General features: G+C 37.6%; 1 protein-coding gene across 2 annotated transcripts in view; it reads left to right on the forward strand.

The window, feature by feature from the left end:
• Nucleotides 1-14,021, forward strand: part of ZNF385D (zinc finger protein 385D) — a 672,940-nt gene extending 658,919 nt beyond the window's left edge. Inside the window, exons 7-9 of one of the 2 annotated variants that reach the window (XM_012732206.1) lie at nt 7,492-7,670; nt 9,104-9,205; nt 10,955-14,021. In XM_012732206.1, the coding sequence (XP_012587660.1) occupies nt 7,492-7,670; nt 9,104-9,205; nt 10,955-11,188 (515 nt within the window). In that variant the 3' untranslated portion in view covers nt 11,189-14,021. The remainder of the gene's footprint in view (nt 1-7,491; nt 7,671-9,103; nt 9,206-10,954) is intronic. The other variant, XM_004692286.2, reaches the window with a different exon arrangement.
• Nucleotides 14,022-14,221: the final 200 nt, after the last annotated feature.

Genomic DNA, 14,221 nt, shown 5'->3' on the forward strand with positions numbered 1-14,221 from the left:
TCTCTCTTTCTCTCTCTCTTTCTCAGAAGCTCTCTCTTTCTCTTTCTCTCTCTCATATGCTGTCATTATTTCTCTTTTTCTGTGTGTGTGTGTTTGTGTGTGCATATGTATAGCTCTTTAATGAAGTTTAGAGGCCATCTGGCACCCTTTAATAATCAATTACTATGGCATGGTTATCGGTGAAGCCACAGATGCTAGCATTATTTAAGGCATCATTTAGGATATTTCATTTGCTTTCTCTTTCAATTTTCACTAATGTGTAACCATTCAAAGTTGCAGTTAATTGATTTATATTCCATAACATTGGAATAGAGGACTGAAACAGAAGTATTTCTGCTTTGCTTTTTTTAGAATTTGGGAGGGGGGATAGCTCTCCTGAGCTCACCAGTAGGATTCGTGAAACAACCTAAGAATGTTCAAAGTACCATAAAACGACACAGTATTTTGAAGATATTGGGAAGTTCCCTTTTATGTTAGAGATAAAAATTTTATGAAAGATGTTTTGTTTTGTTTTTTATTCAAAGAAATCCCCCCAAAATATCTTACTTAGATCATTTTGATGGTTTTCTCTATATATTTGGAAAAGAATTTTGAAGTGTTTTATAGTGAAATACTCATTCTGATTTAGGCAGATTTCTCTGTTAACTATTTGAAGTAATACTTGATCATTTTCACTAAGTTAATTCCAAATTTTCTACCTCTACACAGACATTATGGTACTGCTTACCCACTTTTAATGGACAGAAAAGGTAGCAAAGGATGAACTTTACTATTTTGAAATGTTTGGAGATTTCTAATTTTTTTCCTTAAACAAAAAACAACATTGACAAAGAGAAATTAGAAGTTAATGAACACATGGGAGTAGAAAAGTAACCCTTAAGAGAGTGAATGCAGTGAATATAATACTTCACTAGAGCAGATCAGTTCCTTGTCTGTGGTCAAGGATATTGAGACACAAAGATTCCTAAACTGTGTAGCTACTGGAGGCACACTCTGTCCTACTCCTTCCAGAGCCTCAGTTCACAAATCTCTTTATGAATATTTGTTCATTGATCTTTATAATATCTAATAGCTCAACTATCCCATGGATCATTACTCTTTTGGTCACCTACTCTGAGAATACAATAAAGAGCAAGGTCCCAGCATTCCCTCTAGAGACCCACGTCTGACTTGCCTCTGTGTTTAGAGTAAGTCAAGACTGACTTTGCATGGAGAACTCTCATTTCATGTTTTATATGAAAACCTTTTAAGCCATCAACTGGGACCAGTGTTCATGAACTTCTTATTCTCATGACCCAAATAAATGAGCTGTTCCTACTCAGTAGCATCTCAGGTAATGATAAGTCTTCACTTTGATGGAGAGTAAAGACAGAAACACTCTTTTCGTAACTCATGATCATGCCATCTTTAAGTTTTCTACAAATGATAAAAATCAATTCAATTTCAGAAGGGATTATATTTAGTGAAATAAATCAGAAGGGATAAGAAAAATATGGGATGGTCTTACTTATAGGAACAATCTAGTGGAAAGAACAAAGGGTCAGAGGAAAAATAAAGACAGAACTAGCAGGCAAATTATAGATCTGTGGCCCACAGCAGGGGAGCGGGAGAGGAGGGGTCGAAACAGAAGGGAAGAGCACAAGAGACTGTGGGAATGGCCCATAGGTGAAGTGGTGGTGATGGAGATTTATGGGGACTACACCCAAGGGGAGGAATCAAAGAGTGTAGAAAAATAAACATTATAATTCTTAAGAAAATTAAGAATTATCAATAAAATTCTGCTTCCTGCCTCCTCTGTTTTCCCCCTGCCCTGCAGGGCACACATGAGAAGTACAATTGCACTACCTCATAGAGTCTCCACTCACCCCAGATGGCTAATTAAATTTATTTACATATTCGGTTTCTCACTTGCAGTGACCTTGTTTCAAGTACTGGAGAGCCCCAGTGACTAACAGCTACCATCTTTACCATGCAGATAGGAAATTCCATCACCACAAAGGTTTCATTCAAGAACTCAAGTTATAACTCATAAGTCATGTGTTTAGAAGATTGTAATTCAGGTGAGGTGGGGTAGATTACCTAATGACAATTAGCTGACCTGGTAAGCATGAAGCCTTTAGCAACTTCTCATTTGGTGTCATCTCACTGATGAGCCCCCAGCATGAGTGACTTCAGAGCTGTGTCAAATTCCTTTTGTTCATGACCTCTTATGTCTCTGTTTCTTAAAAGTAGCTTCATGTGAAATGTTCAACTCATATTATTTTTCCTATTCAATTTTTGCAGAAAGTCAATGATGTTTAGAACATTTCCAGAACTTTGCACATGAAAATGTGTCACTACTGAGAGCATACAGTTTGAAGCTGGGAAGGAGGCAGGCTTTTATGTTTTCTTTTATAACATCTATGCTCAGAATTTTCTGTCAAGAGCTTGTGTTGTTTTTATTTAAAAAATAAAACAAATTAACACCGAAAGTCAAAAAAAAAATCCTGCTTTTCTAAATAACTAAGACAGCATCATCTATGTCATTTGATGAAACAATGACAAATGCACTCACTTTTTCCTTGCTTAGCATTTATCTTGTGAAGATCTTTTGCTAAGTTCTTGCAAATCACAGATAAGAACAGGAGGTTGTGCTTTCCCATGCATTCAAGGGGCTTGTTTTAAGATGAGATGGGTGCACCTAAGGATTGTTAAATGCCTGTCTCACACAGTACTGGAAAGTTTCAGTTCCCTGTAGTTACTTACCATGGAGAAAAGAGGAGTTTCAAAGTTGTTCTTTCTCCTTGTAGCCTAGGACTCCAAGAGTTGCTTGAGTCAATATGTTTATCTCCCCATAAAACCCAGCCAAGTGCTCTGCCAGCCTGGCCCTCTGAGCCTACAGGGTACCTGCTGGGTCCCCCCACAGCCATCTCCACTAGCACTGTGTGTGGCTTGTCGCCCATCCTATCTTGACCTAATGCTTCTCGGTCCTCTCTCTCTGAGACCCTTTATGATCCTAAAGCAGAATTCCTTCCTTCTGTAGACTTTTGATTTCTCTCGTCTCTACTTTCACCTGTGCAAATTGGACTTTAGATCCATTATTAGTCAATCAGCAAGTGACTGTCAACCAGGCAGCTCAGAGAAATAACACCATGTTTACTTATTGGGTCACCTGATACCCATGGGTGCCACTGGGTAAGTGGTGTTTAATATTTGTCAGACAGAGTAAACTAAAGTGTTCATCTTTAAGAAAATACAGATATGACTGACGTGGAAAATACATATTATAGAGGAGCTCAGCATTCATGTGAAAGGGTCAAACAGAATATATGGAGACTTTTGATGCCAGTTACACAGTTCCAATATATAGATTCAAGAGAATTTTTCTTCATTAGGACACACAAGGTGGCATATAATGCCATTAAACTGACAGTCACTAATAAACACATCAAAAAAAAGAATACTTGCACTTTGCTGTTTATATGGAGACTGACCATTTTCCTGCCCTTTATCTAAGCTGAATCGTCTGAACTTGTCAAATGAGAAGGTAACTAAATGATTACTGGCAGTTGCATAGTTTGTTAAGGATTAGTCTAACACCGTTTAATGTAATTTTCATGGGCATTCTGGAAAAATCAAGATTTAGGTTGTTGAAATTTATTTTATAGAGAAGTAAATGTTTCATACTATACTAAGATGCAGTTCTCTATACAATGAAACTCTGAGTCGTCCTTTGTAATGTGTAGGAAGTAATTTTGGCTGCTTGAATAAGAGACTTAAAAATAGTCATATGCTTTGTCTTTATCATACCACTTATGAAAATTTCCTAAGGAAACAACCAAATATATATGATTTGAGTAGGCTCTTCATTGCAATTTAATTATATAGAGGGAAAAGGAAATAATAAAAGTCTATAATAGTAGATAAATGATTAAATATATCACATCTGTATAGTGTAAGCCTACGGTATCATTTAAAATCATGTGCCTTTCTAAAAGTATATATATAATTCCTTGGCATCTCTGTGTAAAGTCACTTTCATCATCCAAAGTTTTTAAAATGCTTGTAACAAGTAGAATATAAAAGATTGGTACATGACACCCTCGATTGCTGTTTTGATAAACCTCTTTGATGGAATTATATCATTTTTTTTTCATTTTTAAATCTTGCAAATGATCTAATGAATGATTTAATTTCATTTTAAGAAGCACCTGCCAGTTTTCTGGCTCACCTATCTTTCCTTCACACCAGTCCCTGCACTGAGAATCATCTCAAAGAGAAAGTTGTAAAGATGATAGGGATGAGCAGGAGAGACCAGTCTCTACCACAGATTACTTTAATGTTTGCAGATATAAGATCAATAAATATCTTGACCAAGATAATAAAAAACAAACAAACAAAAAATCACAGTATTCTTGGAACTTTATGATTTGCTGTGGTTGCTGGCGGACCTCACATTTCAGGGATCCTGAAGCTTCAATGAAGGCCAATGTCAGAGTTAGCCTTTTCAAAATGATAGGAGGAAACTGGATTCTCTCCTCAGAGGAGGAAGCAAGAAAGGATAGGCACAAACTTGAGAGGGCCCTGCTGTGCCAACACAGAGGAGCACCCACCTCAGGGAGAGATTTGGGGGTGTTGAAAGGTGAACTCATAGCCTCTTTCAGCAGCCAGTGCCCAGAGCTCTGCTGAGTAGGAAGCAGTATTTCCTAAAGGGGAAAAAAGAACTTGAATGACTCAAATTCAAACCAGAGCTTAAAAAAAGCTGCTTTCACAAAATAGAAAATGAAAGGAGCTGTGAGGAGCTTGTATGTAACTGGAATTCAGCTGATGCCAAAATCCCAATGGGTTTCTATTGAAATCTCAGGAACTCTAGGAAGCTAGCTAGAAATGCACTCTCTACCTGCCAGAAGGTTACAGCCCTGCTTGCACATGGTACTTTAACTTGAGCCCTGTTATCTGTCAAATGGGCATAGTAATAGCATCTCAGTCATAGGTAATTTAGCCCATATGCCTAATGGTTTATAGCTAAAATGAGTAATAATAACTCATTTTAATAATAATTACAATTTTTACATTATGGTTGCACATAATATTTCTCAAAAATGTAAATGCTTAAAATTAAGAGTACACCTTTGTCTTGATTCTAGCTGTCCTTGAGAAAATGCACCTAACTTAACAGCCTATTCAAGTATTAAGATCATATCAAACTACCTAATTGCTATTCAATTATGACTGATAATCTGCTAAAATACATAGATTTTTTTTAACTGCACAAAAGCTCCACTCTACGTGGTGATGAACATTAACCCCCAAATCAAAATTACTGTGTGAAGTTTTTTAACCAAACTTAACATCTTTAGCCATATGTGTGTAAAGAATGCATAGATGGGTGTATTGAATTTTCCTGTACTTTCTAGCTTCTGTGATGAGCCTGCATTGAAAGATTAGTGCTAATACCTCACTGATTTTCTTTTTAAAAATGAGCATTTTTCAAATGTTAACATATATTCCATTTCTACTCTGCCTCTAGAGACATGGCATAGATCGGTCTCAGACTGCCAAAGATATTATGGGAGAATTTTGCTTTGTGAAGCATTTCTTCCTGTTGCTAAGTCCAGATCTTTTGAGTTTTCTCTTGTCTCTCCAATTCACCGAACACTCATTCATGAGACCAACTACCTATGCCTAGTAAATTATCCTCCTAGGCAAGATTATTTACTTCAATATTGTTGAACAGATGAAAACATCTTTCTGTATCATGAAGTTCCACTACTAAACACCAACTCCCCTGGCCCCCATTACAAGAATCCCTCCAAAAAGTCAGGATGAGTATTAGTCTCCTGCTAACTACTTCTTAGACATTCATAACCAAAATCCTCCCATAAATGCTTCTCAGTCTGACTGACGAAGCTCCAGGAAAAGGAAATACTTTGATAAAATCAAATAGGGAATAGGGATAGTTCAGACAAACATCTACATGCTCTACACACATGTACATGTGTGAGTGTGAATCCTTGCTCTCCAGGAGGGTGATTTACCCTCATCCCTTGTGTCATGTTAATATAAAATAGAAGCATGTATGTGACTGTTGTGAGGGGGATGGGTGGGATCACATAGGGAAGCTCCCAACACCCCCACAACCACTTCCCCCCCTACACACACACACAGAAGTTCCATAGTTCCTGCCTCTTCCTTATTTTCTCACAGGCACTGGCTTCTACTCCTTCCTTAATATGTTGCAATAAGAATATTTTCACAGCTGTGCATAAGATTCTGACCTGCACAGTGGAAAATCAAGGTTGTAAACTATATAATTTTTTTTATGTTGAACTGGTAAAGTTATAACCACTTTGAAGGGAATATGGACGCTAAACCTGCTTTATGAATGTGCTCCGTCCATTGAAGAAGACAGTGCCTGGCACTTACCCAGAGTGCCCACCCAGCATGATTTCTCATCAGTATTCAATGGCCCTGGACCTACGAATCAGAAGTTCATCTTTTTGATGTTTGTAGAACTGATAACCACCTAATAAAAACATTAGCAATAGAAAACTACTAGAAAAGGATTTTTCAAAATTAGAGTGGCAGAAAGGACATGAATGGTTGTGAGAGAAAACAGCAGAGCAAAGCCTGTGACCAAGTGAGAAAGGTAAAGAATCCTTATTAACTTGAAGAAAAAGGAAATTTGTGAGCAAAATATGGAGAAAAGACTGTTATCGTGTACCTTAATGGTTCTTAAAGAAAACAAACATTGACAGGTAAAGTTACAGTAATTACGCGTGACGGTCCAAAGCTGGTATTGGTATTAGAACGAAGCATTTATTTATGGTGTATCTGCTGATCCTGAGTCCACTCTCCTCATGGTCATTTATTGCATTTGAAATTACATAGGCATTCAGCTTAAGCGTGGTTTCCTAATAGGGCTTTTTTTTTTTTTTCACAGTGATTAAGATCTTTATACTATCACTCTTTCTCTTTGAACCTAAAATACATAGCCAAAAAAGCTTGTTTGTATTCTGTTTAGAAGGTGGGTATTTAATTAGTGCCACTGCTATAAACACACCATGTTTAAACTGATTACATTTGTTACACCCCACCTCCAACTATACCTTTAGCAACTAAATCACTCTTCCTCATCAGCTATCATTTATGTCTTATTAGCATCAAGAGGAAATGAAATGAAGTCACACCCATTTAATTTCACCTCAGGACTCTGGAGTTTAGCTTCTCTATTTGTGGCACTTGTTTGTAATGTGGGGCATTATAATAAATGCATGTAATTTAATAATGCTTTATATTGTAATAAAAGCCAGTCATGTAATCATGCTATCCAAGGTGGTGATAGCACACTATTACACTCTTCTGTGTCAGGCACTTAAACCATAATCCCTGAAGAACTGCATTCAAACTAGGCATGGTGTTTCATCTTTGTTTTACTTCTTGAGGCATATACAGCTAAGATTTTTCTCTTATTTCCTTTTTTTTTTTTTTTTTGGTAACTTTTCCTGACAGGTACAAAGCACAAAACCATGCTAGAAGCTCGAAATGGTAGTGGGACTATCAAAGCCTTTCCTAGGGCAGGAGTGAAAGGCAAAGGACCTGTTAATAAGGGAAATACAGGCCTGCAAAACAAAACGTTTCACTGTGAAATCTGTGATGTGCACGTCAACTCGGAAACACAACTCAAACAGGTAGGCAGTACATCTTAGACATGCAAGCAGAGAGGAAACATCCTTCTCTACAGGGTGTGTGTTCTTACTGTGGTCCTTTCCTATTTTACTCATTCATCCACCCACCCATCCACCCACCCATCCATCCACCCACCCACCTATCCATCCACTATTCATCCATCCATCCATCCAACCTTGCTTCCATCCATCCATCCATCCATCTGCCCACCAATCCATCCATCCAGCCACCCGTCCATCCATCCATCCATCCCATCTATCCATCCATCCATCCCATCTATCCATCCATCCATCCATCCAACCTTGTTTCCATCCATCCATCCATCCATCCATCCCATCTATCCATCCATCCATCTCCCATCCACCCATCCACCCATCCATCCATCCACCCGCCCATCCATCCACCCATCCATCCACCCATCCATCCATCATCCATCCATCCATCCATCCCATCTATCCATCCATCCATCCACCCACCCATCCATCCATCAATCCATCCATCCACCCATCCTCCTATCTTACATCCATTTATCTTCTATTCATTACCCTTATTTATTTGCACTTATTTTAGTTGCTGCAGGAATACTAACACGTAATGGCTTCTAAAATCTTTCAGCAATTGTCTGATGTGAGTTTGTACTATTCTTATATATGAAGAGTGGGAGGAAAGGGGGTATTAGATCTTTTCACTACTAGATTGCCCACTCAAGAGTGCTGATTTTCTTTAAAGATCAAATTGCAGTGTTCCATTTTTACTTGTTTAGATATTTAGTTGCCACAACTAACTTTATACTGTGCTATTCTTCTATTTTATGTACTTTATTACATGGTATTGTACTGTATTTCTAAGTCCTTCAGCCACCTGCTAAAGAGATGACTAATCCTGTTGCATTCACTTTTACTCTGAATAGCCTTGCAAAGACATCAGTTATATACATATTCAGTTGAAGGTCCATCCCTACTATTGTGTTGTATTTTATATGCATATGTGAGAGATTGCAATGATTTTATGCACCTTAGTTATTTATCTTTAGAATGTAAGGAGTTGACATTTGACTGTACAAATGTGAGGATAAATATTAGTATGGAAATAAATTCATGCCTGCCTGGCCACCTTTGTTTATTTGCACATAAAATTCCTTCAGATACTCACTTCCTTTGTAAATTCTTTTCTAAAGAGGGAGATCAACGCAGTGATAAGGAGAAGACTGGAAGAGAGAAGACCTTCTATTTATGAAAAGCATATTAAAATGGATAACAAGAATATATATCTTGGAGGCTTAGGATCTAAGAACACACATGCATGTTCCTTTATTTTTGTCTTTCTGAAGTTTGCATGAAATAATTGATATCTGTCTTCAGGTTTAAGCAATATTGGTGAGGAAGAGTTTTTGGAAGATTTTTTTTAAGTTGTCATTTTTTATTGCTTTTACTAGCACATTAGCAGTAGAAGGCACAAAGACAGAGCTGCTGGGAAGCCCCCAAAACCTAAATACAGTCCTTACAACAAGCTACAGAAGGCAGCACATCCTCTGGGGGTGAGTGTCACTTTTGCTTCCACAGATGTATTAATCTGTAATAGTCCATAGTCTGCTGAGCTAGGAATTTTTTGTCAGTTACTAAATGAAATTAATGGAAGGTACCAAAGTGATGGCAAACCACTGACTGGAGAGTCTAACCCTTATTCTACCAAGAGAAACACTGAGTTAATGAATGGTTTGGGTATTTAGCCACAACCCTGTATCTTATGTCTTTGAGTGAAGCTTGAGTGTGATGACAGAGCACAGACAAGGAGACAGACTGTGGAGTCAGGTAAGTAATCACTTAGAATCTAATCATGATGACTTTAGCGGGTACTTGTAGGATTTCAGGACCGTGAAATGCAAGTTCTTGTACCTCTTTAAGCTTTCCTATAACTGATATGTTCTGTCTCCGAGGCATAGGTTACTTTATTTAATTTTAAAGCCTGAGGAAATATTCCTGGGATATTTCTCTTCCCATTACCCCAAGGTGCCTTTTAGATCAATAAAAGTACTAGGACTGATTTTCTAACCTGAAAAACCATAGGAATTTAGAGGAAAACAGTGACTAGTAATTTAGGCTATTATTATAAGCAGCTAAGGCTAATATTTCAGAACATTTTTTTTTTCTAGTTGATTTAACTGGAGTGTTGGTCCCAGAGACCTAGGGCTCTGTGAAAAGTCAAGAACAACTGATCAATGAGGATTTGTTCATTTTGAAATCTGTTTTCTTCGAAGCAGTGCGGGCTTATTATCAATAGTGGGTGCTCTTATGTGTGTTGACATATGAAAATATCATGAGAGGAAAAGGCCATCATCTATTATCTGTAAGGTCAGTGAGAGGTGACCCACCCATTTTATGCAAATGAAGTCACTTTACTGTTCTGGGTAGTGATGTCCCCTGCCTCAGAGGCTATAAATTCTGCTAAGAGCTGATAGTTCTGCACCTCTAGTCATAACCTTGAGTGCTATCTCGGACCAGCATAGATGCAGCTTTTAACAATCAAGTGAATGGCTCTTAATGAGGGAAATTAAATTGTCTTAATGCTCACTCTAAAACCTCCTTCCTGTCACTGTGTTACTGTTACCACCACTGGGAAGAGTCTATAATAACCACCACCTTACTGAGGTATAAGGAGCTAATGATGCTCTAAGGAGAGAATGAATTGGTTTTGTAAGCAAAGAGACTGAGAAAAATGCTGTTACCATTTTGCAGACTATATCAAACTTTTGGAAAGATAAATTGCCCTTAGTTCTTTATTGAAAATGAATGTTGTTATTTTTAATGATCTTGATCAATAGCTCATATCTCACTATGCTACTCAGTTTACACATTTGGGTCCAGCATTAATAAATCTCTCTTTAAAACTATTCTAAGACAGTTACTGTGCATATACAAGGTAGGGAAAATATTCCCTATTTTTTTCCTAAGATGAATATTTTCCTTAGGAAGTATAATTATTAAGAAAATCCTCTAAAGCACAGCGTTGGAAACCAGTGTTATTTCAATAAAAAGAAAAAAAAGGAAAGGGGAGGAAAATCAAACAGTGTTGTCTGAGTACATTCCAAATCAGCCACTGGGTTTATCTTCCAGTTGTTCCAAGGGAAAGATTTTCTACACTTGCCATTAATTTTATAGAGAGTTCACAAGTGTGGGCTATTCTTTGTCGTTGTTTGCTGCCCTATTGTAAAAGCTCCCACCATTTGGAGTGTTAAGTGAAGACCCCACAACTTTTGTTCCTCTATTCTTTTTTCCCTCCTTTGCAGGTCAAACTAGTCTTTTCAAAAGAACCTTCAAAGCCATTGGCCCCACGAATCCTACCAAACCCTCTGGCAGCGGCTGCAGCGGCTGCTGCAGTGGCAGTCAATTCTCCTTTCAGTCTCCGAACAGCTCCCGCGGCGACGCTGTTCCAGACCTCGGCGCTCCCGCCAGCCCTCCTGCGGCCAGCTCCGGGACCCATTCGGACCGCCCACACGCCTGTGCTGTTCGCTCCTTACTGAATTCCAAATGGGAATCATTGTACTGCAATAATTTTTCAAACAACAAAACCAACAAAAGAGAACTATGCAGTGTTTATTTATAGTTTAAAGAATATCTGATGAGCCAGGACTTTTGATAGCGAATTGAAAAGATTATATTAAAAAAAAAAAAAAAGAGGGAAGTTTGGGGGCGGGAGGGAAAGGGGTGGTATTTTGTCCAAATTAAAGCATTCCTCTTGAACACTGATTGTTTTAGAAGTGATCTCCAGCATTGAATTGTAGTGGTATCTAGAACTGCTGAAATCTTTGTGACTGTCCTTTTGGGCACCTAATTCCCCCCTGCATTGTCTTTTCTGCTTTATAAAACAACTATACATTGTCTAAGGGCATTAACTGGTTCCAATGTATATATAATAATTTACTCTGTAGATTAAAGTAATATGAAAAAAAGAAAAAACAAAAAAAAACAAAAGCAACACTGTGAATAGTAGTGAGCGTGCTGGTCTTCCCGCTACAGACTGCAAATCCTGGGTATTTAGCCCAACAGAAGTAGATACAGTAGATGTCTTGTAAAACAATAGTGCTGTGTCTCAATCTATGCCACTAGGTTTAAAAGAATTGCAAAAGGTAGAATGAACAACTATTTCATGCCAGTAAGCAGTCAAAAAATTAAAACCAGATGGAGCTAGGGAGATCTCCCTCGTCCAAGTTCTTCCCCCTCCTAGTCAGCTTGGAGATGACTCTGAGGTCAGAGCAATAGAACAGGGCTAAACACAGAGGTGGAGGAGATTAATAAATATGGTTTCTTATAAACTACTCTTTCTCCACCCTGTGATAGTAATGCTGGAAATAGGGAACTATTATCATAAACCTCCACCTGAAAACAAGTTAACCCACACATCATGGGTGTTCAGAAAGAAATCAGCATGACTGTTTTGCTTGTGGATAAGGGATGATCATAACCTAGACAGATAAACAAAGGAAGGGTTTTTCATGTTAGTGCATATCCAATAAAATCAGAATATTGTCTCTCTGTAATTTCCCCTTTATATCATACCAGTAGGGTTCTGCTTTGAATATGATGGTAGACATTAGCTATTGTGGGGTTTATCTTGTTTGTTTTTTTTTTAGATTTCCTACTGACATGATATAAACCATGATATGTATTGAAATATTAGCAAAACAAATAAGATGAGTCAGAGTTAACTGCAGATCAAGGATATAGTGGTTAAAAAAAAAAGAAAATATTGGTAAGATGCACAAGACCATCACTTCTCTAGTGGACTTGCGAAATGCTGACAGCCTTTGATATGCACCGTAAGACTGAAAGGAGTTGACGATTTACCTTTAAAATAAGATTTATCAGGGGTATATATAAATATATGTATATTGTATATATGTTAGAAAGATTAAGAGAATAACTTATAAAAAGAAAATCTATATAAAATAATTATATAACCATCCTGTGTTACATGTTATCATTAAGTTGGTAACAAATGGCATAAAAATAGCTGTGCCTTTAATTTGTGATAAAGGCTATTTGCTTTTTCCCATAGGTTAACGTATACCTATCCCTATGATGGGGTTCAACACAGCTAGTCTGTTGCATTCATAAGAACAATGACGCTCAAACTTAGAGCAATGATAAAACATGTACAAATCAATCCTATGTGATTTAGGTTTAGAGAAAAAAATATTTTTGAAGAGGTTTTGTAAAGACTATTTAAAAATACAGGGAAGGGCTGGGCATAGCCTTCCTCAAACTGCTCTTACCTAAACTATAGTAACCTTATGAGAGGTAGACAGATTCAAGATGAAACCATTGGAGAGATAGGTATTTAGCATTTATCATTTTATATTTAAAAAACACCCATAGCGTGCTTGGTGCTCTACATGGAACATGGTCTTTGGATTTTTGATCATCCATCTAGCTACAGACATTTGTCATATGAACATAGCTTTAAAGCAGTTGATTTCCTATATCTTTTGTTAAATAAAGAACCAAAACAAAGAATGGAAGGAAAGGAGGACATGAGGGAAGAAAGCGAGGAATGAGAAAAAGGAAAACGTTACGTCTTGGGTAAAAAAAAAAGTCTAAATTGCACATCGCTGATGAAACATTTTATCAGCAACTGAAATTTGTCTTGGAACCTCTGACAGTTTTGTATTTGTCCGTAGCTCACCTCTGGTCTTTGTGTTTCCTTAGATGCCCGATAGTTCCACCAGGTCCAGAGTCGCTCATAAATTTTATTGTCCAGAGCTCTGTCTGTATTCCATGTGACCAGCTTATGACCATTTTTGACCTTTAGTTTCATTTTTCTGATTTGACAAATATTTTGATCTTTCACTGTAAGTCAGCCTGAATCCCTTCCGCCACCCTTTACACCTGAGCAAACCTCTTCCTGTTGGAGAACTTAATGTTAATTGATGCAAGCTCACTGCAATGTGCTTTTGCTGTTCTTCCCATGTTCACCAAAATGAATGAGCCAGTCCAATCGAAGTTAAGTCCTGTGGTTGCACAGATCCTGGATCACAAGACATTACTAACTTTAATGATTTGCTGGGAACAAACAAATCAGCCATATTTTCTCCATCAGCCATATGAGAAAACTCAGAAATACCCAAATCCCTTCTGCCTCACTTCGCTATGGAACCATTTTTGTTTAAAAGGTCTCTTAAATTGGAGTTGTAAGCATCAGTTGTCTTTTACTCACTACCTAATAAAGGATGAAGCCTAACCATAGAACGTACAGTGGATTCTCTGTGAATTGTTACCCTCCACGGCATGTACTTATCGACACCAAATCAACATCTGTTATAGTTCAGACTGCTATCAAGCTGTAAAGCCTTTACCTTGGGGAACTTTTTTCATGAATAAAGATCAACTATTCAGATTGGTCAATAGCCAGATTCTGAAAATCCCTAGGGGTGGTCTGACTGTATGATTACACATCCCTTCCCATGAATTACATCCATGCCAAGGAAGTGATAGAGTAAGTATCTCTGGTTTCATTTGAAACAAATATAAATGCATTGCAGGAGCCAAATGCCTCT

Source organism: Condylura cristata, unplaced genomic scaffold (assembly GCF_000260355.1).
Source record: "Condylura cristata isolate star-nosed mole 26May11 unplaced genomic scaffold, ConCri1.0 scaffold00033, whole genome shotgun sequence".
In the NCBI taxonomy this organism is placed as follows: Eukaryota; Metazoa; Chordata; class Mammalia; order Eulipotyphla; family Talpidae; genus Condylura; species Condylura cristata.